At 39.4% G+C, this 26,079-nt stretch overlaps 1 protein-coding gene across 1 annotated transcript; it reads left to right on the top strand.

The window, feature by feature from the left end:
- The first annotated feature begins 554 nt into the window (after positions 1 to 554).
- LOC119916584 (melanopsin-A-like) lies at positions 555 to 26,079 on the top strand. Its single transcript, XM_038736635.1, has 10 exons — positions 555 to 821; positions 5,734 to 5,870; positions 5,964 to 6,097; positions 12,556 to 12,759; positions 14,412 to 14,583; positions 14,867 to 15,028; positions 16,543 to 16,650; positions 20,143 to 20,314; positions 20,439 to 20,630; positions 25,777 to 26,079. Exons 1-10 carry the CDS (start codon positions 699 to 701, stop codon positions 25,975 to 25,977), a joined length of 1,605 nt encoding a protein of 534 aa, XP_038592563.1. The 5' UTR covers positions 555 to 698; the 3' UTR covers positions 25,978 to 26,079.

The following is a 26,079-nucleotide window of genomic DNA, read 5'->3' as shown; positions in this document are numbered from 1 at the left end:
CCATCCTTCTTTAGTCTTTGCAGAAGTATGTTCTTGACCTTTCCCCAGAGACTCAAAAGCTAAGCTCCTCCCTGCCCTAATAAAATATGCTCTGAGTCATGTGCTGAAATACAATCAATATAGATTTTTCTGTTATTGCATAACAGCAGAAGATGTGAGCAAGATTTCTACAGGCAGCACACCAAAGTTGGATTTTCTGCTGATGACGGACACAAAAAATGGTTATGGATATCACAACCCATGTGGGTTCCTAGAAGACAATTGTTTTGATCCTCTGCATGATTTTTGTTATTCATTTTCAGTCCTTCCTTAAGGGTCAAAACTGAAGAAAAAGGAAGGGAGAAGAACCAAAAGAGGGATGATAAGAGAGGAAAAACGTTTCAATTAATTCCTTGAAGTTCAACAAACAAACAGGAAAATGGCTATTCTATTTCTATTTGTGCACACACGCACAGACCTACTGACACACTCAGAGGCTTCCCCGGAGCAGGGATTGGACGAGAGACAAAGAGAGAGAGCACTTCTTTCCCACCCCTCCACAGCCGCTTCAACCTACTACCAGTAGTCCTGTCAGAGTGAGATATGAGAACAGGGCGGCGATGACGCCGGGCCACTTGGACTCCTAGACCACCTCAGACTCAACACCTCTCCCGTCCACTTCTCTCACACTCAGCCGCGTTTCATTTCATCGCCGTGGAATGGATTCCCGGCTGCTGATTGGACCGGGGATGCCCACACCGGACCCGACAGCCCGGACACCCTGGAACATCAGCTCCATCAGTCCCCACAGGCTCATGGAGCTGTCTCCAGTCGCTACGTCTGTAAGTATCCTGCACCCACGGCTTTTTTGTGTATTTTAGTTTGTTTGTTTGTTTGTTTTTGGCTGCGTGAACCTCGGTGTGAATGGAGAGCTTCTGTGCGCCGCAGCGATGCGTAAACGCGGACGCATCCGATCCAGAGAAGCTAAATACCTTTTTTTTGTTTTGTAAGTGTTTTCATTCCTCCTCCATATAATTCAACATATGAACGCCGCACAAGGGAAGTGTGAGTGAGCGAGATGTTAACTCTGAATGAGTGAATGCAGAATCCTGTCCTGCGCGTCTGCGCTCCGTTCATTCAGCACCGCACCTGAATGAAGGCAGGAGTGAAGCGCAAATCCTGTTAGCTCTACTGTTTCTTCAGCTTGTACTATTGCAGAAAATGGTTTTAAAAGCTGCTGTGGGTGAAGGTGTGTATCACCTTTTTGGTGCGTGTTAAAAACGCCATTCGTATATTCTTATTGCAGTATTGCTCATAATTCTATAGTGAGTTTATGGATCTCTCTCCTGTCAGTATTCCTTGTATATTTGAGATGACTTGTGTGTGTGCTCATTTAGTGTTGCACTCAGTGGCGTTCATGTGGACCATTTGATCATCACATAAATTCTTGCCCTCCCAATCTCATGTAAGCGCTTCAATAGACCCATTTGGGTCCCAATCTTAATTTACCGCATGAAGGCTGCAGGCTCAGTTCAGTTCAGATCTTTATTATCACACAAGAGGAAATTCTGTTTGCAGCAAGGCACCATAAAAACTAAAACATGGTTTTGTACAGCATGCTGATTTGGATTGTTGGTTTTAAAATTTAAAGGCATGTGATCATGCAAGCTCTAACATCACGTTTACATGTGACATTTAATTCTGACATTACACATTTTTATTCCAAGAGGTGTGGTCACCAGCAAGAGCAATGTGTTCAAGTGTCATGGATGATTGGACTCCATCTCTCTCTGTCTTCCTCTGTGTCTGAAGGATGGGTCAGTTTACGCATTGACTTCCAGGAAATCCTTTTATACAGATGTGTAGACCAATAGGCTACAGTATCCAGAGTATAGAGTATCCACTCTGTACATAAAATAAATATTAAAAAAATAGTGTTTCTTCAAACCGTGTAAGTTCATTAAGATTTTTACCTTATTTTCTAAAATTAATAAAAAATTAGAAGCTAGCTACCAGTCACCTGTTTTTTTTCCACACAGCCGACATTGGATGCTTGTTATCTTAGCTAGCTAGCTAATATATTAACTTACTGATTAGCTTACAAAACACAAATTTAATTTCTGAAAAAAACTACACAGATCCCCCAGGTCAGCTGTTACAGTTTACTGCAGAACAACTCAAGAAAAGTTTGTCTTGATGTTCCTGCTTTCCTACTCTACGTACAATTCCCCAAAAGTCTGCAGGCACCTGCTCAAACAAAACTTTGACGTTTACTTTGATTTTTTTAGTTTGGCCATATCCCCTCTCTGCTAACATGGATGGGCTGGGGTTTATGACCTACACTGCAGCCAGCCGCCAGGGGCTGCTTCACCTTTGGGGAGCTGTCATATTGTCCATCTATATAGAGCCTATGGTTTCGTCTCTGACATTGAAGTCCAGACCTGCAGGCTTCAGTCTCTACTGGTGTTGTGGTCTGGCCTTCATGGTGGGAGAGCGGGAAAGCTGATACTGAAGCAGTGCCTGAGGGCAGCTTCTGCTGAGACAGATGAGATCTTGTACTCTGCAATAAGTGTGGTTTTCATTTAAAAAGTCTTTTAAAACCTTCTGTGTTTCTCTCTAGAGACCTCTTTTCCTTTTAACAATGTTTGTTGTATTTTGTCTCTTGATTATCTATCTAATCTACAATCTCTGGATAATTAAAAAAATATGGGCCCAATTGATGAATGTGTATGCATGCAAACACGTTTTTGCAGGGGTGTTCTGTGAAATGAAAACGATGTGCGTGCTGATGTGATTGAGCGTGCCTATAAGTGGATTTGTGTAGAGAGTAAGTGTGTGTGTATAACTCAGTATTGTGCTATCATGAGTAGCTACTGACTCAGATAATCAAGATCCAATGAAAATACATTTCTCTACTGTAAATGAACCATTGCACTGATTATTCGCATGATAACGGTGCCTCTGGAGGCAGTCTTTATTTAGAGGGAAGCCCCTCAGCCATGTTTATTAAATGAGTCTTGGCTGTTACACAGAAATGTGTGTGTGTGTGTGTGTGTGTGTGTGTGTGTGTGTGTGTGTGTGTGTGCGTGTCTATATGTTGCATGCAAGCAAAAGTCAATTACAGTACATATGTTTGTAAGCGTTCAAACACATGTACACAAGTGTGAGTAGCTATTTTTGCTTGTTCATGCTCACATGCATGTGTTTTTTAATTCAGATTAAACTCCTTCTCCTTTACTCTTCTCTCACCTCTCTCCTTTATCTTTATCTTCTTTCTATCTTGCTTTAGTTGTCGTTGCCTGTTCTAAGTGAATGTGTACTAGACAGCCACAAGATCATTTACATTTATATGACTTGCTCTCCACTGACGAAGGAAAGCCCAGAAATTCTGGCACCATGCCTTTAGTACGTGCTCACAGACTATAGAGAGAGTATAGAGAGATATTAACGCGCACTATTTCCGTCTTTAAACCCTACACAAACACTGTAGAGGAGACATCCATGTCGTGTTGCTCACCATGCATCTTTCTTCCTGTGTGATCAGCATTAATCTGACCCCTAGCCGCCAGAGCTAGAAGGAAAGGAGTGATCGAGAGATTTAGTGTACAGAGGAACAGACGTGAAGGAGGGAATTAGCAGGGGAGGATGAGAAAGACAGATCTAGCAGAGAGAGTGCGAGGGATATGAAAAGGAGAAACCAAACCTGGGAAGAAATTAAGCTGGGAGGGAGTAAGACCTTGAAGACGAAGGTGTCAGACTGGATCCAAGTGTGTTTACATTCCACACACCACATCTGCATATCATCTTCACTTACTGCTCTTGTCCCCACTTTCAGTAACACATCCCAATGCCCTTTTCACTCATTTGCTTACAGAACCACCATCACTTTTCGCTATATGTAGGCTACTTTTCAAATGTCCTCCTTTTAGTAACAGGAACTTGTAAATGCAGAAAAGTAAGACTGCTGAAACACAAACGCAGACACACATGCACACTTAATTGCAGTGGCCAGAATTAATGAGAGGAGATGTGTGTTCCAATTGATCTCTGGGTGGTAATAAGATCAAGCTTAGTTGATGTAATCCTGGTTAGTGGGTGTGTGTGTGTGTGTGTGTGTGTGTGAGAGAGAGTGCATCTGCATTAAAGAATCACAGTGAGAGAAAATAGGAAAGTGTTAATGCACGGAGTGTGTCAGAAATTAATTCTCACAATTATTATTCAGAAATATGATTCTGAAATGAGCCATTCTGCATAATTACTACTTTTACTTTTACTCCATAAGTGTCAGCAAAATAGTGTGAAACCAACAACAGAATGTGAATGGTTCTGTCCCAGTGCTCGCGTGGGAGCATGAAACAAACAAAATGGGGACCCACTTGTATAAACATTGTGCCATAGTGCTACTAGTGGTCAAAAACGCCACAGTGTACCTATAAATACAACTCTGAGGCAGCAATAGAATACTGCTACCTTCAAGTATTTCCATTTTGTGCTACTTAGCACCTCTATTCCACATTTTAGAAGGAATATTGTAATCTTTACTACTCATTTCTGTGATTGCTGGAATCATTATTTTACAGGTAAAGATTTTACAAAACAGGATATATCAGTTTGCAATTTTCACTACAGATGTTTTTATATCCAACAGCATATAAGTTGTTTGATTTCAGCACTACTGGACAAGCTACAATATTAAAATACTGCTTGGATGTTAATGTATAATCTAATCAGAACTTTTACAGCTGATGCTCAGTGAATGTGAAAACAAAAGCACTTTTATTCATAATAGTACAGTATTTTTCTATTGTGGTATTGCTTCTTTCAAGCAAGGATCTGAATATATCTTCCATCATTGCTTCATGGTTTAACTCTGCTCATGATTAGCCATTTTATGCATTTCATTGTGTAAATGTGACTTTTCAAACTGTGTCAATTCTTATTACCAGATACTGTGATTGACAGGTACTGTAACAGTTTAACAGTAAGGCCTTGTAGAGTTTCTTTGTGGCTGACAGAGGTTGGTAGAAGTCATGACCTCCAAACAGAATAGTTACTGGAGTATAATTAATGGATCATTGCTTTTATTTTCTCTCAGCTCTTGAAATAGAATGAACTCTTCAGTGTCTGTACTTATGTGCTATAGATCACTTAAAGTCACCTACTGATGTTGAAACCTCAAGTTAACATGCCAAACCAGTCATTATCACCCTAATTATTTGACTAAATCCTATTAAGTTATTATTTGAAGAGAATGTGTATGGAGCGGGCTCCAGACTAAGTGGATTTTCTCTCACTGTAGGGATGTATCTAACATTTGCTGACACACTTAAGTGCTGAATCTGAATATGTACCCACCGACCCCTATAACCAATTATTCTAGTGTGGTGCAGTTTTATTGCTTTGAATGTCAACACAATCAATAATAAAATATGTCTTTATATTTCCTTTTCTTTAATTTGATCTTAAATTAAAATTAAAAAGGGAAAAATTTAAAAATCACTAATAAAAAAATATAGTAATCCAGATAGTCAGCCTATAATTAAATGTTAGAAAGAAAAAGGAAACTGAAAATGGGTTTTAAGATTATGAAAAGTGAAATTTAAAATCAAAAATGGAAAAGCTTAAATGTAAATGCTTGGGAAAAGAAGTCATTACAATTCAGGCTTTAAGCTTTCCTTCACAGCATTGCTGAGACCTGCAGTAAAATCAGAACAGTTTTTGAGTGACATTGCTATCCTGTTTTCCTGTTGCTAGAGTCCCATGGTTCCAAGCCACCCATTTCCAACAGTAGACGTCCCAGACCACGCTCACTATACAATTGGTGTTGTCATCCTGGCCGTGGGCATCACAGGCATGCTGGGAAACTTCCTGGTCATATATGCTTTCTGCAGGTACTTTTTTTTTTACACTTGTTTCACTTGTTTAGCATCACATTTTTGGTTTATAGTATCTGTGATAATAACATATGTGATGTGTGCGTGCAGGAGCCGGAGCTTGCGCACACCCTCCAACATTTTCATCATTAACCTGGCAGTCACAGACTTCTTTATGTGTCTTACTCAGACACCCACCTTCTTCATCAACAGCATGCACAAGCGATGGATCTTTGGAAAGAAAGGTAAGACATGTGTGTGCAGTGAAATGGTTTAGTGTTTCAACTTTATTACATAACATTTTGCACTTTATATTTAAATATAGTACCTAACCAACAACCTAAACACAGACTAATGATATTATAACACTCTTTTACATGTGCATGCATGCATACACACACACACTCTAAATTACAAGGGGAGTTTATTGTTTCTTTACCGTCTTGAGTGTGACCTACAGTTCCATTAAGATTCTTTTTTTTTAAACCTGTCCTGCCCAGCAGCCTGGTGTAGAGTATAATGACCTGGATACCATATTGTGCTAGACAGATTTTACTTTAACAAGAGAGTATTAATATACTCCTTTGTCTGTTTTATTATTTATTTAATTATGTATTGATTTGTCACCGGCCAGACAGGGGGGCAGACGTGGGGATAGGGGGGTACAAACAGACAGCACAGAGAAAGGACAACACCTGTAAGAGAAGGGGGATGGAAGGTGGGGACAACAGGGAATAGCAGAGGGAAACACCAATTGCAGAAAGCAACGAAACCTGCAATGGAACAGAGAGGGGGGCTTGGGGAGGAGAAAAACAACAAAAACAAACAAAAACAAAAACAAACAAACAATAAAAATAATAATAGTAAAAGACAACCAGCCGAACAGCAGCAATAAACAGTAAGATATAAACATAGTAAGACAACTAAGAGAAAAATGAAAACAACAAACAGTCACGCACAATAAATAAGCAACACAGCACAGCCACCAGAGCTGGAATAATAACAATTAATTTAAATAAGTAACTGAAAGAAAAGCATCAGGAATAATTCTACCAGGGACAACCTAAATTTGTTTGTGTCTATGTGTGAGAGTGTGTGTGTGAGTGCGTGTGGGTGAATGTGTCTGTATATATGTGTGTGTGTGTGTGTGTGTGTACATGTGTGTGCGCATAAGCCTGTTAAAGAATGTAGTTGTTAGTGAGAGTGAGACGCTACGACTGTGCCACACCGACCCCAGCAACAGGCAGGCAACAACCCCAGTAGCCAATAGGGATGGAAGAAATAAATAAAAATAACAAAAAACTAAATATATGACTCCCAGATGCACCACGATGCAAACGCGGAAGACCCCAACCCAACCAACAGACGCCCAAAAATAAAAAGTAAAAAATAAATAAAAACGACCAGCCAAATGCCAGTTGACAACGAAATGATGACGGAAAGCAAGTCCCAGCCGGCAGCAAACGCACTGTGCAGGTCACCGTGCACCCGCCAATAAAAGTCTGCCGTCCCCACAAACGCCGGAAAAACTAAGGCCGCCTGCGCCAGCCGACATCCCCCATGCACAGCACGCCCCCACCCCGCCGTGCAACACCAGCCAAACCAGCAACGAGGCAAAATCAACTAGCTCAGCTGCATGCCACCAACAACCCACCTACCCGTCAAGGGCCGAGAACTCCAGGCACAAACCAAGAATAAACCGGAGCACAGCCTTGCCTTCCATTAAGATTCTGTACACACACACACACACACACACAAACCTACCGTCCTCTATCACCCTTTTCTGCTACAATGTAAACAGCAGCATCAAAGCCTTACTCTGCAGTATCCAAATGCCACTGATCACAAAAAACAAAGTAAGAATGCTTGTAGGAATGCATGTGTTCTACCTGAGTGCATTTGGAAAGGGGTTGTACAGTAGTGTATTTTATCAGCGTGAATAGAGACAGAGAGGTGGTAAAAGAGGCTCCAAACTCCACAGATTAAACACTGATAGAACGGAGCAAGAGAAAATATATATGTGGAATGAATGAGGCAGATGAAAAGCAAAGCAAAAGCCAACTGTAACTTGTCTTTTATTTGTGTAAATCCATCTGTTTTACTAGAATTCCGTAGAAGCCAATGCAGCATTTAATGATGGGTATTTTTAGTAGCAGTGTGGCTCTAGGGATTGCAATGCTGGTAGGTTAATAAGATAATCTTTCAGTCGAAACACTGTTCTACCTCGGCAGCTTTGGAAAGAAATTTGGTACAAGACATTTCTTGTCCCCAAAGAATTAATTCGAATGACTTTGATGATCCCCTGTGCCACCACCACACCAACAGGATCTTTTTACACTTACAATTTACACTTTTCCAAAGTATAGTCCCAATAAAATGACAGTCAAAAGACAGATTCGATTTAATCTCTTCAGTGACGGCATTTAGGGTATATGCTTCATGTACGTCACGGTTTAATTGTTACATTTCCATTGCATTTTTTTTTTGTGTTTATCGATCCACCAGCTTTTCAAGTGTAAAATACTTTTTCACAATATTGCAACTTTAAAAAAAATCTAATTTCTGTTCTGCTCAATGTTTTTATTTGATGCACTTAAAAAACGTATGGAAACACAATTATTAATGAATGCTTCCTAAAAAGATTAGCTCCTGACAGCTCATTGCAGGACCTCATTAAAGGACCTCATTATTTCTGAGATGTTTTACATATACTACTTGTCATCTTGACCACAAAGCAGTGAGCTTTGCTGTTAGACAAAATGCCCCTGGACTTTTAAATATTGTTTCTCTCTGGCTATCATCTGCTCGTCCAATCTGGACTTGATTTGCTTTGGTAATTTAACAAGGGCTGTCAAACACACACAGTAATATAATAGACAGAAAGGCTATGTAATATAATCAATAGCATTTTTGTTTGAGTTTCTTCACACGGTCAACTCAACTCAGATTCTGTCTTGTGCTTGCACGCGATGACTGGCGCTGTGATTTTATGATATGTGGTGGTAAATACACACTCAGGACCTGAAGGGACAGAAGCTGAAAAAGTCATGATTAAGTCTTTGTATTGTGTCTGCGTGCACGTGTGTATAGGCTTGCAAATTGATCTGCAAGTGTGCATTAATGTGTAAATCGTTCTTTATAAATTATGGATTCATTCAGCATAATCATGAGGATGAACTGCACCGCGAACAGCACCTTACATTATGGAACAAAAAGAGGCATGTTTGAAGCCACTAACACTGTGTCTGAATGAAACCAGTATGTCATCATATAATATGTTTATTACTAGGTATTCATTAGCGGTGGGTGACATGGACCTTGTATCAAGGTATGTAATTTTATATCACAACACCACTATATATCTCAATACAGTAATAGATTACATGACAGTCTAGCCCTGATTTGCATAGCCTATAGCACCAAGTAGTGTTTCCCCTAGGTTAACTGTCAAGGGTCATAGACAAAACTGCTGTTGCTGTTCACCATCAGCTTAAGCCTATGGCATTTTAGATTGCATAAATTTGCCTAGCAGCCAGTGGAGTTTCCTGTACTCATAGCTTAACAAATTACATATTATTAATATTTTTTCTTACTCGCCATTGGTTGAAGTCATTGCATCTCCGGACCATAGCTCCCGACACAACACCACGGCTGGATTACAGCTGTATGTAACGTAACGAGTCGTCAACTCCAGTAACTTAACGTTCACTTCACCTGTCTCTCTGCTCGCCTCAGTGTGTGCAAAGCATCGCCCTCAGTGAAACACAGCAAGCAGTAGAGGAGAGAAACTAATTTGACCGTAAATTATAACAAAACTCATACTGCCCAACCCTATTCAACATGTATTACAGTTTTTCTCAGTTGCTTAAAGAGTATAACCAGGCTTTTGAACAAAAATTTCAAAACCATAACTTGATTTTTTTTTAAAGCACAGCCATATCTCTAAACTCTACACACAAATCCCTTCCTTTCTCATTGCCTACATCATGTGGTCATTTAGAAAGCACTAACATTCAATACTGTTCACTCAAGTCAGCACAGCTTGAGTTAAATTAGCACACAGCTACCCAGGTGGAAACACAAAGAGTCATTATTGATAACACACCAATCAGAAGCTTCAATAGATAGATAAAAGGGTCAGAGTCAGTTTTGGAACAATGGATACATAGAGATGTGAAGGAAGAGGTACAGGACATCAGAGGAGAGGAGCAGGAAGAGGAGGAGGAGGACGAGCAGTATGGAGAGGAGTAAGAGGTGAAGGAAGAGGAACAGTAGGAGTTGGAGGAGGAGATGGAATAGGAGGAATATGAGGAGGAGGAGGAGTTGTATGGCGGAGGAGAAGGGAGGAGGTGGAGGACGAGAATCTCTGGCCTGTCCCAGACCAAAGACACGACGCATGGGCAGAAAAATTTGTTGTTTAGTGTGTTGTACTGTATAATACACTAAGGAATAAAAAGTGTGCAAATGTATACTTTTGTTGTGTTCATCATGTGAAAATATTCTTGATTAGGAGAACCAGAAGCAACATTACTTATAACCAGTTTTTGTAGTATTGTTTTGAATTTATGTCACTAAAGTGTAAGACTTTGTAGTAGTGTGTGTGTGTTTTTGAGGGCTTGTGTGTTATGTCTGAGGGCAAAGTTGTTGTTTTTTCAGCAAGATTGAATGTTTTTGAGTGGAGAGCTTCATTCTGACCTGAAAATAGGATGTTTGGGGAATTTGGTGAGAAGTTGTGGATTTGTGTTCAGATTTTTGAGAAATAGAGGCAGACTTTCAAGAAATGTGTTTAAGCAATGGAGAAAAACTCTAATATTTACACTAATACTGTATGCTGTTTGTACATGTCACACTTTTTCAAATATGGGAGGGGGCATTGGTAAATCTATCTTACTATGGCGCTACTTGTCTTTACCTGACACTTGTCTTCATCGTTCATCTTGGACTCCTTTCCCCAATTCTCTACTTAATTTTCCCTATCTTTCTGCCTTTATTGTCATGGTCTAGGTTGTTGTTTTAGTGTTTCCTACTTTAGTTTGAAGTTTGTCTGTCCCTAGTGTTCTTGTCTTGTTTTACTTTCTGTCCTTGGTTGTTGCACCTGTCTCATTCTCCTGATTGTCATCACCTGTGCCTTATTTTCCTCATCCCGCCTGTGTGTGTCTACAGTACAGTGGTTGTCTTCCTGGTGGTAGTTGCTAGTTCATTGTTCATCATTGTCCTTCGTGTCTCCAGTTACACTGTGTCTTGTCTTGTGGTCTTGTACTCTTCTCTGTGAATTTAATGGACTATCGCCGTTTGTTTCTAAATACATCTTGTTTTTCACTGTGGACTACTTTACTATTGTTTGGATGTATCAGTTAATTAAACCTCACTTCACTTATATTTACCTGCTCCATGCTTATATCTGTGTTTGGGCCTAAAAGCCCTGTTTCCGTGTTTAGTCTGATGGCTGAATGTTACACCAATCCTATATTCCATCTCTTTCCATTCTCTCTACTTCTGTACTGCCTCTACTCTCCTGAATCCTGTCTTAATTTTTTAAGCTCCCCTTTTTTCCCAAATCAGGTCAGGACAGGATGGATATTCAGAGGATAAACAACGTCATAGGATTTATCATCTGATGACTAAAGTGTTTCCTCAAAAGATGGAATCTGTTACGTTGAGTCAAGCAGGGAGCTGGAAAAGCAGGGATTCGGACCCAAAAGCATGACACACAGGCGGAGCAGATGCACTTTATAGTAGCCGCTTTCACACAGAGATCCTGCAATCAACGCAGAAAGAATGTCTGCCAATATGCTGCATTCACTCATTCATACTGAACAAAATATTGTCGCCATAATCCAACAGCCATGTGTCCTTTCACACAGTGATCCGGCTCTCAGGGTTAGACTGTGAAAAAAAGACCATGACTTGTAAGACAACAGCATTGAAACGCCACACCTTTTCCATGGCTTTTTCCACATACATTGTTCCGTCTCTGTTACTACCAACATTCCCGGCTCAAATCTGACCCCCCTCCCCCGTACCTTTCATACAGCGCAGCGAGCTGGAATATTGTTGTTATAATCCCAGAAAATAAGGCAGTGTGAAAGCTCCTACTGTTTATTAAGAAAACTTATATATCCTACAACAGACAATGGGAAGACACACACTTAAATATACAAGAGGGAGGTGATTAACAAGGCACAGGTGCAACAAGCAGGAAAACACAAGAGCAGGAAGTGAAGTGAACAGAAACGAGAGGAGACATAAGTAACAAAATAAAGGTGGAAGTTTACAGAACAAATCAATAAACAAGGAAAAACCATAGACTGTAAGCAAAAAACAGAGAGACGAGGAGTTAAGTAAGCACAGACACAAGAGGAAGGGTTTAACAAAATAAAACAGGAAATAACCACAAAACCATGACAGAATCAAGTCATCAACCATTCCTCAAGCTATGTGGCTAGCATGGCTAAAATGTAAAAGGAAAAAAAGACTATGGGTACAAACATTTGTTTCCAAACTTAGGTTAATGTAACTGTATTATCATTAGTTCTGGCTGTTTTCAGCCTTTCAGCTCTTTTCATCTATCACACAATACTTTCAACTGTAGACTTTCCCAGCTGCAGGATCTACTGCCAGAAATGCATTTATCCGGATATCAAACATATTTTTTCTTCCCCTCTACTGCTTCTTTGTCCCTCCTTTACCTCTCCTGGTGCAGGTTGTGAGGTATATGCATTCTGCGGAGCACTGTTTGGTATCTGTAGCATGATTACACTAATGGTGATTGCGGTGGACCGGTACATGGTGATCACCAGGCCTCTGGCCTCCTTGGGGGAGATGTCTCGCAGGAAAGCCCTGAGCATCGTGGGTGCTGCCTGGTTCTACTCCATGGGCTGGAGCCTACCCCCCTTCTTTGGCTGGAGTGAGTACAACTGCACTCAGATACCTAGAAACAGAGTCATTATTGATCAGTGTGATTCCTCTGAGGGATTTGTTGAGCTCTGTCTCATAACTTCGATCTCACTGTTTTTGTTTTGTGTCTGCATGTCAAATTCCTGATGAAAGTTACTGCTATCTCAAATAGATCAGACTTTGCCTTTTGTCAAGCTGCCAAATACATTTAAATCAGTTATCAGAAGGCAGATCACCTCATGCTTACCTGTAGCTGACATTACAACAGCCCAAAAATAAGTCATGATGAGGTTGTGAAGTCTTACTTTTTGTAACAGACTATATGTTGGTGTTAACAAGCAGCCTCCATTAGGTTAATTCTCTATACTTCTTGCACGTCACACTTTACTCTGACTGCTGTCACGGTCACAGGTAGTCAATTTTAGTAGCTATCGATTTTCAATCGGGCGGGCCTTACCTACTATGACCTTGTCAGAAGGCAGATGCCACAGAGTTGGTAATTAAATTAAGTTACTTAGACATAACAACAAATACAATCAGTTCAGTACGCTGTGAACGCTTATTGAACTGTTGAAACAACATAACAGGAAACAGCTCTGACACTTACTACTAGGTGTCTGTCCAAAAAGGACTTAAATTATCACAGGACAAAAACACAAGGTTTGCTGAACAGACGGAAGTTTAGAATGTCAGACATATTGTATATGTATTCAAATAGAAACAACATGTCTTTTGGATACACATACTGGGAGCCCCTGTCAAAGTTCTGTCACTCTGCATTGACCATGTTGCAGTAGCAATTTCCACTAAACATTCTTTTGGGGTTTGGAGCCCCCACCCCCACAACAACTTTACACATCATGTAATAAAAGTGACTTAGGGCTTCCTTTCGTGTCTGGAGAAAGGGAGATACAGTGTTTTAAAGTCTGCTGTTGTTATGTATGTAAGTGTATGCTTAGTTTTGTTCAAATGTTTACACAAAGACAGATTGTAGTGTCTCTTTATGTGGGTGTGTAATTTTGTGGACTTTGTGTGAAATTTATAGAAGAAGTGGTGTGGTCTGGAGAGAGCGCTCCAACAGCTTTCTCTGATGGATTTTACAGCTTGACAGATAATACTACATAATAGAGTTTTCATCAAACAATCAGATTTAGGTGCTTAAAGTATTATCAATGCTTGAGTACGACATTGTCGGTTTGTCTTGTCTTGCCAGCACACCAGCTCCTGACAGCAATACTCACAGCTCTCCTGCTACTAACACAACAACAGACAAAACATTAGCAACACTAACGCTACTCACCTTTTAAGTAGAAATAGAAAAACCTCGGCATCCATCTTGATGCCTTTCAACTCTCAGAGGTCTCTCCACCGTTGGAAAGGTGTTTTTTTTTCAAAATTTATCAGTAGATGGAGCCTCAGTACAGCAGCCCTAACATCCCCTGAGAACTGGAATGTCAAATGAGGTACAATGTGAAATTCAACAATTTTACTACAGGTTATCGTAAGGACACCGCATACTGCATGTACAGTTGCCAAGATATTACAAATGCATGTAGTTCAACTTTCAGATAGGGAAGAAGCTGGAAGTTATTCAATGCAGAAACCAACAGAAAAATAGGAACTCGTGGGAAGCAACAACTAAAGTGTTTATTTCTCTCACAGGTGCCTATGTCCCAGAGGGTCTGATGACGTCTTGTTCCTGGGACTACATGACATTTACCCCTTCTGTCCGCTCCTACACCATGCTGCTCTTTACCTTTGTCTTCTTCATCCCTCTCGCCATCATCATCTTTAGCTACTGCTGCATCTTCAGAGCCATCCGACACACAACACGGTTGGTACAAGTGTGATGATATTGATGTCTTGCTGATTAACAACTTTGTCAGAGTTTATCTATTCCACTGATGTCTCACTCGACCTGAACGATAATACTGCCTATCCTGGCAGTACTGTCAGTGTTGGTGATTGGTGAATTTTGTGTGTACACGACGAGTACAATACACGACTACATCAATTAACTTAGACGTCAAAATAAATTAACTAAAAAGAAAAATACAATAAAACCCCTGACAAATATAAGCTTTCATAACCATGTTGAGTGTCTCTGTGTTTGACAGAGCGATAACAAAGATCAAATGTGAGGGAACAAGAAACTCTGCCAAGAGATTCCGTAAGATGAAGAGTGAGTGGAAGATGGCCAAGATCGCACTTATTGTCATCCTACTATATGTCATCTCCTGGGCCCCTTACTCCTGTGCAGCCCTCACTGCATTCGCTGGGTAGGTATGTGTACTTTGTTAAAGACCGCTAAAGAGATATTTTCTTTAATCTAGTGATTCAAAGCATCCCCATAATAATGAAGCGCTATATTTTGGGGGGATGTAGTTCATAATAGTAAAGCAGTACAGGTAGTTTAAGCTCATCTATTCATCTATCACCATTTTAACCAGACAGGGGTTGTGGTGGCAGCAGGTTTAGCAATGGATATATGAGAGAACATCCAGGGTTTTTTCATTATAAAGCAAGACAAAGATCTAATATATTATATATATAATGTACCAATAAATATTACTTTAAGGCTCTGCAAGTTGATACTAGTTATATTGGCATAAAATGAAACTACTTGCTGCCTGAAAGATGGGACATTAATTGTGATTCAGACACATTTACAGCAAATAGTTATACAGATAGATTTGGCATAAATGTTTCTGCTCTTTAGGGGAGCTCTCAAACTATCTGGGCAGCAATGAGGATTTTGGGAGAGCTAATCCCCATCATAACAAACATATGCATGAACTTGAAATCAAAGAACAGATTTTAGTTAAACATAATCAACATTTTTATAATAACAATGTATCAAATGACAATGTGAAAACAATGTGACGATGTGAAAGGAGTTGCTCGGAGTGATGAACTTACAAAGAATTTTCACATGAATCTACAGCTCCCCTCAACTATATGGAGCTTTATGGTAAATGGTCTGTACTTGTATAGCACCTTTTCAGTCTTTCAGACCACTCAGAGCACTTTTACAATTCATCACATTCACACACTGTACGGCAGAGGCTAAGGTGCCAACTGCCATCAGGAATGGCAACAAATTCATACACATCCACACACCGATGGAGCAAGGGTTTAGTATATTGCCCAATGACACATTGACATGCAGACTGAGGGAGCCAGGGATCGAACTACTGACCTTATGATAAGTGCATGACCGCTCTACCCCCTGGCCTCTCTCTCATAGCTTTGTTTTCAGCAGCAAACTCCACTGTACACTACTCAGCACCAAAAGAGTGAATACGTCTCCTTTGTGTGAAATATTAAAGTGCTAACTGTTAGCCACGTTTTCTAAAGACACAGTTTTTGTTTATTACTGGAGAACAGAAACATACCTCCAAATGAAAGATAATGTTGCTTCATAACTGCTGGATGTGTAAATAGGCAACGAACGAGTTCACCGTATCAACTTTATAAGATCAATATATGTCAATGTTGTGTTTACAGCTTGTTTTTGCTGCCCCCAAGTGACAGCTAAAAATCAGCAACGCTACGCTTAATACTGTAGCATAAAATCAGTAAAAATACACTGTTTGCATTTCAAGTGCACATTTTATGTGATCTTTAAACAACAACATCCAACATTGAAAGTGAGTGCGACTGTGAGCCTCACCCCTGTGTCTCTACACACCCACCACTGCTCTTGTCACATGAATGTGTCTAATTCCCTTCTCTCATTTTTCTCCCTCTTGCCAACATCTGTCCCCACTCTCCTCTCTTCTGACTCTCTCAGGTACGCTCACATGTTGACTCCATATATGAACTCTGTTCCTGCTGTGATCGCCAAAGCATCTGCTATCTACAACCCCATTGTATATGCCATAACACACCCCAAATACAGGTACAATGCACACAATAATGCAAGTGTTAGTAGTTTCATTAACAGCAGATTAATGTGATGGAAATAACATACTTTAATTTATCATTTCCACAGGCTTTTATTGGAGACCCAGCTATACTCTTTCTCCCTCGCTCTCTCTGAAATTCAAGTTTACCTTCTTTGCATATATTTGCATAAAGTACAGTATTGCAGGTTGCATTGGGTTTGCAATGTAAGTAATACTAATAATTTGTACTCTTTACTATACTATACAGTGTATTATAAAGATAAGGAAAAACAAAAGACTTTGCAAACAAATAAACAAAAATATTTAAAAAACATGATACAATGAGAGATACAATTGTCAACAAAACAGGAGGAAATTTTTGAAGTAGCTCAGCTTCATTTGTTATTCCTCCAGTTTTACCTCGGGATGTGAAATGCTTTCATATATTTTGCTGCTTCCATGGCAATATCTGTTTTCTCCCCAAGTAAAATGTTATTTGGTCTAAGAGTGTTTCAAATTTTTGGTTTTGCTCTTTCTCTACTTGTTGATGGCAGAACTGGCTCTGTTTTCTCTGTGTTGTCAGGTTTGTCTGTGTCTACCCACCTCAAGGCTCTAGGGTATGGTCACTCTGTACATATTCAATTAATGGTTCTGGTTGCTCACAATGGCAAATAATCTGTCTTGTCTGATCAGCACTAAATACAACGGAAGATTATTTTCAGAATTTGTTGTAGTAGACCAGTAGTTAGTGTCAGTGACGTTTTTGACACAGAAATGTTGGTGGATCAAGGCACATCATCTTTGATTTTACCAGGCATCATCTGACATAGTAGTTTGACACTCTAATATAAAACCAATTAATGTCAATTCCAGTTTGTGGTTCCAATTTTAATTCAACAGTGACTAAAATAGATGACTAAAAAAAACGACAGGAATGTTATGAACTAATAAACTCAGAGAGAGAGAGAGAGAGAGAGAATATTAAAAGTAGTAGCCCAAGGGCGGGATGAAGTCAGTATTACAAGAGCTGGATCCCATTTGGACCTTTTTACAATTCTAAAACTTAAACATATGCCAAGTTGATAAACCAGACTAACTAAAAGAGAGGTCAATTAAAAATATAATACAAATGCAACAGGAAAATTATTCACATTATTTCTTGAAACCAAAGGTTGCTCTATATTCTTTCCTGCGTGAAAACATCTCAATAACTTTGCTGTTGTCCATTAATGAATTCATTTTCAATTGATTACATGGCAAAGGTGTTCATCCTTCCCTGTCCCACTGTGTTGCGTGTAAATATCATAATCCTTTTCAGTGTGAAAAAATTTCTGAGAAAGCTGGCTACAGGTTGCTGTCATGTATTGACCTCAACAGAAACAGTGCATTGGTGCAGTGGCTCAGTTGTGTTTTGCCTTGTTCACAATGGACCATATGTTTACAGCTCACTAAAGCTATGTGCAAGGAAAAGCAACTGAAATCAAATAGTCATTTTTGCAAAAACCTATTGCACGCCTCCTTCATAACCGCCAATGTGTTGTTTTACTCCGCTTTACACTGTTTTGTGCATCTTGATAACATCTGCTCGCCCCACAGCTGGTTCATGTGGCTCTTGAGATTTCCAACTGCCGGGCTAATACAGTCTTCATTACCATCTCCTTTGTGTGAAATATGCTATATATGCAAATATATAAAATATAAAATATGCAAAGTGCTAACAGTTAGCCATGTTTTCTAAAGACACAGTTTTTGTTCATTACTGCTTAAGTGAAGATGATATCAGTAGGTTTGTGTGGTCCATTTTTCTCTTTAAGATAATCTCCAGCTTCATTTCCAATGGCAAGTGCTAAACTTTTTTAGCTTTTAACAAATTATTCACACAATTCATGCTTTAAATTTCAATTATTGGTACAGGTTTGCTGTTACATTAGCAATGCACTCACTGGAATACTAACCAGCACAACAATTAAAAATTAAGACAAATACGTATTAATTGACTTCACCAGTGAATGGCAGATTTGTACAGTGAGATGGGTGATACCAGTCATGGGGCCAACACCAAAGGGCCCCTCAGGCAATCATAGAAAATGAGTATGGCATGCACAGAGAGGCTTCTCTACCAAACTCTATTACTGGGGTACTGAAGGGCCAGCCTTATCAGCTTGTCCCTGCCAGCCCAACAGCCGAACTGTTCGCCACCACCAGAACAGACAAACAGTAGTTTGCTAACCGCAATAAATATGAATGCATAGAAGTCTTTTACCTTGCCTCAATAATAAAATTACAGTATGTATCTTAAAATAGGAATGAATAGCAATGTCAAGCAAAAACTGAATTTCTGGATGTGCTTTTTTTCATTCACAAGTCAGTCCAAATACTCCAAATCGTCTGCACAATTCCATCTGGTATGGCCTAATGTAAAGTCGCTGGTGGGTGGTGTACTTTTCTTTTTCTTTGGCTTTAATTTCCTTGGCCTAGGTTGTGTGAGGGCAGTGCTGAGGCAACGTACTGTTCTAATGGGTGTATTTTTGACACTAATTGATTCACTTGATGGAGAGCAACGATTGCAGCGTGCAGAGGGTTTGCATGTGAAAAGGCTTTGTTAGATGTGTGTTTCTGAAAGCCAGCCAATTACAGCACTTTCCCTCTAGTGGCTTCATATAGTCTTCTTACAATCTCAGAATCTTGTGGGAGAAATCACAAGCAGCCCATGCTGACACTCAAAGTTCTTGTGGTCGCCTCATGGTTTCTGTAGCTGTCATAGAATTTAATATACTCTCCCTGTGGAAACATCTGTCAACAGTGTATATGGTGTCTATGTGTAGCACTACCACAAACCACTGAATGCACAAATCAAGCATATCGTAATTTCAGGCAGACAACAAAGTCAAGCTCAGCTCACAATCCCAGCACATCAGCTGATTGCAGCCCATCTCAAAGCCAGCCACATCAGCTAGCAGCTCAGCTGATTCCCCTCATGGCATTCATTGGTAAATTCCATAAAAGGCGCCTTATTTAAGCTGCTTTAGCCTGTCTACCCTTGCTGCTTTCTCTGCAAGCAACTTGTTTCCCACTGCTACCCCAGCTCCTCCTTTCAGGCTGTCTGATTAATAATATTATTTCTGTTGTTATAGATGCCTGCTCTGTTCTGTACCTTGGGGCTTTCCACGTAGGCACGTGGAAGGGCAGGGATATCCCAGAACAGAGCCATACTGTCAAACATAACTTACTACAGAGCAAACATCAGTATTTTTGATTAAAGTTGTCCTGACTGAACTATAAATTACTATGAATAATTATTCCTCTTGGCAACACAGAGCAAATGTAATGTAGCTGCTGGGGTCACTGGCTTTAATGTATTTATATAATTTGTTTATTCTTTTTTTAAACCCTAATTGGCCTAATTCAGCTTGGCATTCAGGGTTGTCAGAGGTCCCTACGCTTTACTATCATATAATAAAATTTGTTCATTTGGATTTTAATATTTCTTTCTATCTCTCTCTCAGGTCAGCACTCACCAAGTACATTCCCTACCTCGGGGTATTGCTGTGCGTTACTGGAAGAGACCGTTTCAGCAGCAGCAGTCTCCAGTCCACCCGCCGATCAACCCTCACCAGCCAATCAGAGAGCAAATGCCCCAGCAGACCGCACAACTCCTCCCTTTCTGACAGCGAATCAGTGAGTGTATCTCATATCTAATATGGTATGTCTATGTCTTACACTTCCTATTACAAATACTTTGAATTACGAGTTGCTGATTTTAGTCTTGTGTGTTTGTGATTTCGTCTGTGTGTCTTCTCAGGCTCGCTTCTCAGACACGGAGGAGGATTGCTCATCTCAGATTCCTGCCAGTCGTCAATTGTCCAGTGATGTCAAACAGGTGCGTCATGCCAGCCAGAGGTCAAAGGTGAGAGGCCACAACACAAGAGAGTTTGAGAGAACTGCCACCCACAACGCCACTGACCCGGCCATATATCTCCTCTCACAAATTACAGTGAGTATTGGAGCCTGGCTTATGTTGTACATTTCTAACTTTAAATGTCAGATAGGTATTTAGGATGAGAGATTAAACATTTTGAAGGATCAAAAGCAGGTCCAGAAACCTTTTGACTCAGCACTTCTGGAGATATTTAGAGTATAGATTTAGTTTAGACTGGCATTGAATTCTCGCTTTTATCAGCTAATAGGTATCAGCTGTTTCAGTCTTGCTTCACAATCACTGGCTCAATCACCAGCTGGTGTGGCTTGAATGAACTCATTTTCACTTTGACATTACGGTTTAATATGTTAAATTGTGGACTGTAGAGTCTCAGCAATGAAGTTGGTGCATTTATTGTGGACAGCCAACAGGAAAGATCAGAGGTTATAAAAAAAGTAAATTTTCCTTTTATATTATATAGTGAACAGCATCAAATTGATGAGCATTATGTTAGATTATGGCATTTTAAAAGAAGACACAACAAACACAAAGAAAACATTTCTTTTTTATTTGCTTGAAATGTAATTGTTAGCATTTTAACACATCTTCATAATGAGGCTTGGCCAAAACCCGGCACTTTTTATCTGAATGGTGCTTCTTGGCGATTGCAACATTCCTAAGCATTGTGCTGTAAGGCCAATGGAGAGTGACAGGTCATTCTATGTGGGGCATCCAGTATATGGAGCATTTCCGTTTCTCTGTAATCATCTTAGTTCACAGAAAAATTCACCATCAACCCACATGTCCGCACATATGCAAACACACACATACAGAAGCACTGCCATGCAGGTCAGATTCAATGAGGACTGCATTACAGAGGGTCCAAAGACTAATCCAATAATCTGAGTCTTTCATACTTAATCCACAGCTTGCATGATGTGACCCCATGTTTCAACATATTGCACTTGTTGGCAGACGAAGATGACTGATTGTTTAGGAGTATCTGACCTCCTTCTGCTTTCATCACTGCACAGAGCAGATTGTATACTTTTTACTTTTTTCTGTAATCTGTGTTTACCAATTTTCAACCAGTGGTGTAAAAGACAAAATAACATAAAAATGTACTTTTACCTACATAATTTCCGTATGTGATTAGTATAATTTTGACTTTGGCATATTTCCTTTTTTTGTCCATTTTTTATTAAATTTTTTTTTTTAAATTAATTACAATATTACAGAAACAAATGTTTGTACCTGTAGGGTAACTCTGAAGTACTTACAATACCTGATACTTTTAGACTTAAAGAAATAGTTTGACATTTTGGGAAATGTGCTCATAGTCTTTCTTGCGGCGAGTTAGATGAGAAGAGTTGCCACTTGCACGTCTGTACACTAAATATGAAGCTACAGGCAGGAAACAGCTAGACTCTTTCTGTCTTTAGGTAACACAATCTGTCTATCAGCACCTCTAAAGCTAATTTATTAACACATTGTTTGTTTAAAAGTGTATGATTGTCAAAAGTTCTGGAATTTAGTGGGGATTATGTGCTGGACAGTGTGTTGGCCGTGCCCATGACTTAAGTCTCAGTTTGTCACCGGACCGTAAGTCAGTTTACAGAAGTCACAATGTTAAACACATGGTAACACATATGTTTAGGTTAGGCAAAAAAACAATACTTGGTTATTTGGAAAACTTTGTGGTTTGGGTTAAAATAAGTGACTTTACTTTTACTTATTTAGCAGACATTTCTATCCAAAGCGACTTATAATTGCTATATGTCAGAGGTCTTTAAAGAGGTCACTGAACACTTGACTCAAACATTGGTCTCCTGTGTGAAAGTCCTGCATTTGTTTCACCCATCCACCAACAACAACCTCCTTACACGGAATTTCTTGCTCTTTATAATGCATCACCTGACTTCCTCCTTTGCTACCTTCATAGGCCACTAGAGACCTAACAATAAATGTAAATATGGGTCATAATAATCACAAGAAAGACTGGATGACAAGACTCCAGCTTTAGAGGTGCTTGTCATAGGGTTTAATTATCTTTTGGACAGACCTCTTTCAAGTCTATGCTAAGCTAAGCTTACTGGCTACTGGCTGTAGCTTCATATCCAACAGACAGATATGATAGTGGTGTCGATCTTCTCATCTAATTCTCAGCAAGAGAGTAAATAAACCTCTTTCCCAAAATGTTTAACCTTTTTAACCTTTAAGAATGAATTTTGATTACTTTTCATAACACGATGGGTATCATGAAAACCATTAATGATTTTCAATGTTAATGCTAATCCCGTTGCTCTTGGCACACGTAATTGTTACTGGCATAAGCTGGGGACTATCGGAGGAAAATTATGTGCTTTTGAGAGAGATCCTTTATCTGAAAGGTCTGTGTTCAAATCCCAATTAGAAGTTTCTCTACTGTGACAGTACAAAAGATATTTTTAACTAAATGGCTGTGTTTATGTGCGTACTGTTCAGACTCAGACAGAGCCTGAAGACATCTCCATGTCGGCCATCAATCTGCAGCCAACCAGTCATCTGCCTGCTACTGTAAGATACCTCTGATCACCCCACCTATTGCTCTGTGCAGTAGATGTCGCATCTGTTTTTTTGTAACAAGAAAATCAACAAATCCCATGAAAAAATGAAATCAACAACACAACTATCCTACTAACAGCTATTGTCTGTGTGGAAAAGGCCTGAGTTTGCTTATTTTCTCATAGAACTCTGTGGTTGTCCAGACACTAAATCTCCTTCTTTCATTACAGTGAACGGCCATGTGTTTATTCCTCTCAGCTCATTGTAATTGCATCAGTACCATAAAGTAAAATTTTTCAGTATTGTTATTTTTTTGTGTATATTCTGTCTCTTAATTGTGGTGTAGTCTAGTCATTTAGTGCACCTGTAGTGCAGGATGTCATGATTTTCAAAATCACCACTGCTGATGGCCTTGACCTTGCTTTTTTCTACCTTTATGCCTGTTAAAGTTGTACTTACACTATAAAGAGTCTAGTCTAACGTAATCTAATTATAACATTTTGACATGACATAATAATGCTCAGTGTCTTGTTACTTCAAGATATGTTTTATGATAGAATGATATTATTCCAATTTAACAAGACACCTTTCATATAATCATTTTGTCTGGATTTGGTGTCAGATCCAGTAAGTAACAGTGCTTTCATGAGATATGTCTGAACTGTTATTTTTTGAGTTGATTTTGTGTAATAACAAGTTTCATGACATAAGAAGATGAAGTAATATGTTGTTATAGCAAGAAAAGTTTCTCTGGGAAAAGTGAATAATTTGAGAGAAAATTATTTATTTTAATCACAAGAATCGTATATCTTAAATTAAATGTGTTTTAGATGAAGAAGCAGAAAGGTACTTTTGTTGTGATTACATCATGCAGACGCCACGGTCAACTGATCAAACAAAAGAGATGTGTTTTAGATGAAATCATCATTTCCAATGATGCAATATACTACTAAAAGAGAGTAGTATATGCAACACACAACTACTGTGTGATAGATTGAAAGGTATTGTTATTAGTTTACGCAGGTGGTTTTATAACACATGTTCATTGTGATAAAGGATTATATCACTGAATGCAATATTGTCGAATAGTGTTTTGGACAACAGTGGAGTTTTATAGAGCAGATTCAAAAGCTACATCAGGGTTTGTCTATGCAGTAAGATAAATTCCTTGTTTGGTTTGGTCTTTTCAAGCGATGTTTATAATAAAAACCTGAATCAGCCCTAAACTTTCCCATCTGTCCTGCCCAGATGTTTTGTCATTTGTGTTTTTGGGCTATTTAAAAGGTATGTCAGCCATTCTACAACATTGCTCAGTGTTTCCACCACATTTAAAATAGCTCACTGAAAATAACTCTGAACTATGACTATGAACTACATGTTTAAAAATCAAGTGTAAAGTAATGTGAAATGGTTGGCATATCTCTTTAGTCCTTCCTTTTCCCCTTTGCCCATTCTAGTCAATATAATCCACCGTGCTTTCCAGCCTGTCCAGTTTCATTTCCTGCTTCTCCAATGTCAATATTAATCAAACCATGTGGAAAATCAAAAGCATAGGAGCTTCAGTGTGTCATCCTGCACTCATACTTTGACACCCAAACCCCATGTTTCTGCAACCAAGTGATTATGTTGTCAGTTTTGGATGGCCTCTGCTCTCAAGACAAAAGAGTGAAGGGATGAAGATTGATTGACTGTCTGTTCCCCACAGACAGAAGTGTAATGAAAAGAAAATTGTACTAAGAATTGAAGAAAGTTCGAATGGGCTCCTCCTGTACAAAGACAGACTTGTGTTCACAGAAAAATCATTAAGATTAGTTAGGATTTTAGGTACATATTAAGTTTGTTTGTTTAACAATTTAATCATTACTTTTTATGCAAATATGTTTTTATTACCAGTTTAATGCCAATATCTTGTTAGCTTGGCTTAGCATAAAGGTAGTTAGCCTGCTTTCCTCCAATAGTAGCAAAATTTGCTCACCAGCACCTCTAAAGTTAACTAATTAAAACGCTTCATCTTGATTGTTTGAACCATAAGAAAAACACGTTTTGGGGGTTAGATGCGTGACTATTTGTGTGACTTCCCTATTCCCTATTTGGCTTCCCTAGTCTCTGCTGGTTGTCACTGATGGTTTATTTTGTTACCTTCAGACAGATGCTTGCTTTTTCCCCCTGTTTCCAGTCTTTATGCTAAGCTAAGCTAACTTGCTGCTTGCTGCAGCTTCATACAGACATATGACGTATCGATCCTTTAATCTAACTCTTGGCAAATATGCAAATAAGCCTATTTTCCAAATTATCAAACTATTGCTTTAACTTGGGGAGTACAATAAAATGTTTATGTTTTGGGCAAAACTAGAAAAATAACACCCATATGCTCATTTAAAGTACTTTGCTTGTCTAGTGCAGAGCTATTGATCTTATGTTGTCAACCAAGTGATATAGTCCCACTCCATCAAGGGCATTGTTGGAGAGCCATTCATCAATCCAATCAATCAATGTCTTTGATCAGCTGTGACCATGGCTTGTGCGCCGACAGAGGAGACAGCAACAGTTGATAAAACTTAATTCTCTCCCCTAACCTCCACCTCCGTGTGTTTTTTTCTCCTTACACAAATATCCAGCCACCTACTCACATGTCGACAATACCTTACCATCTCTCTCTCTCCCTCTGCCTACACAGCTGGAGAACGTGATGGAGGAGTCGGGGCTAAGGACTACCTGTAAGACAACGTCATCTGTCATTGTCACCTCCATATCCAGCCCATCTATAATGCATAGTCCCCCAGGTTTCCATGGCAGCCTCAAATTGACCAAAACTTACAGTCCAGTTACCAAGGAGCCCCTTGACATAGCCAGACTGGAGACAACAGCATTACAATGAACAGTATGTGCGAGTGTGTGTGTGTGTGTGTGTGTGTGTGTGTGTGTGTGTGTGTGTGTGTGTGTGTGTGTGTGTGTGTGTGTGTGTGTGTGTGTGTGTGTG

The sequence above is a fragment of the Micropterus salmoides genome, unplaced genomic scaffold, assembly GCF_014851395.1.
Source record: "Micropterus salmoides isolate LMB-PRFRI ecotype aquatic unplaced genomic scaffold, ASM1485139v1 Ms_hic_scaffold_21, whole genome shotgun sequence".
Lineage (NCBI taxonomy): Eukaryota > Metazoa > Chordata > Actinopteri > Centrarchiformes > Centrarchidae > Micropterus > Micropterus salmoides.
The sequence above is the reverse complement of the archived record's forward strand: the minus strand, read 5'-3'. Positions and strand labels throughout refer to the sequence as shown.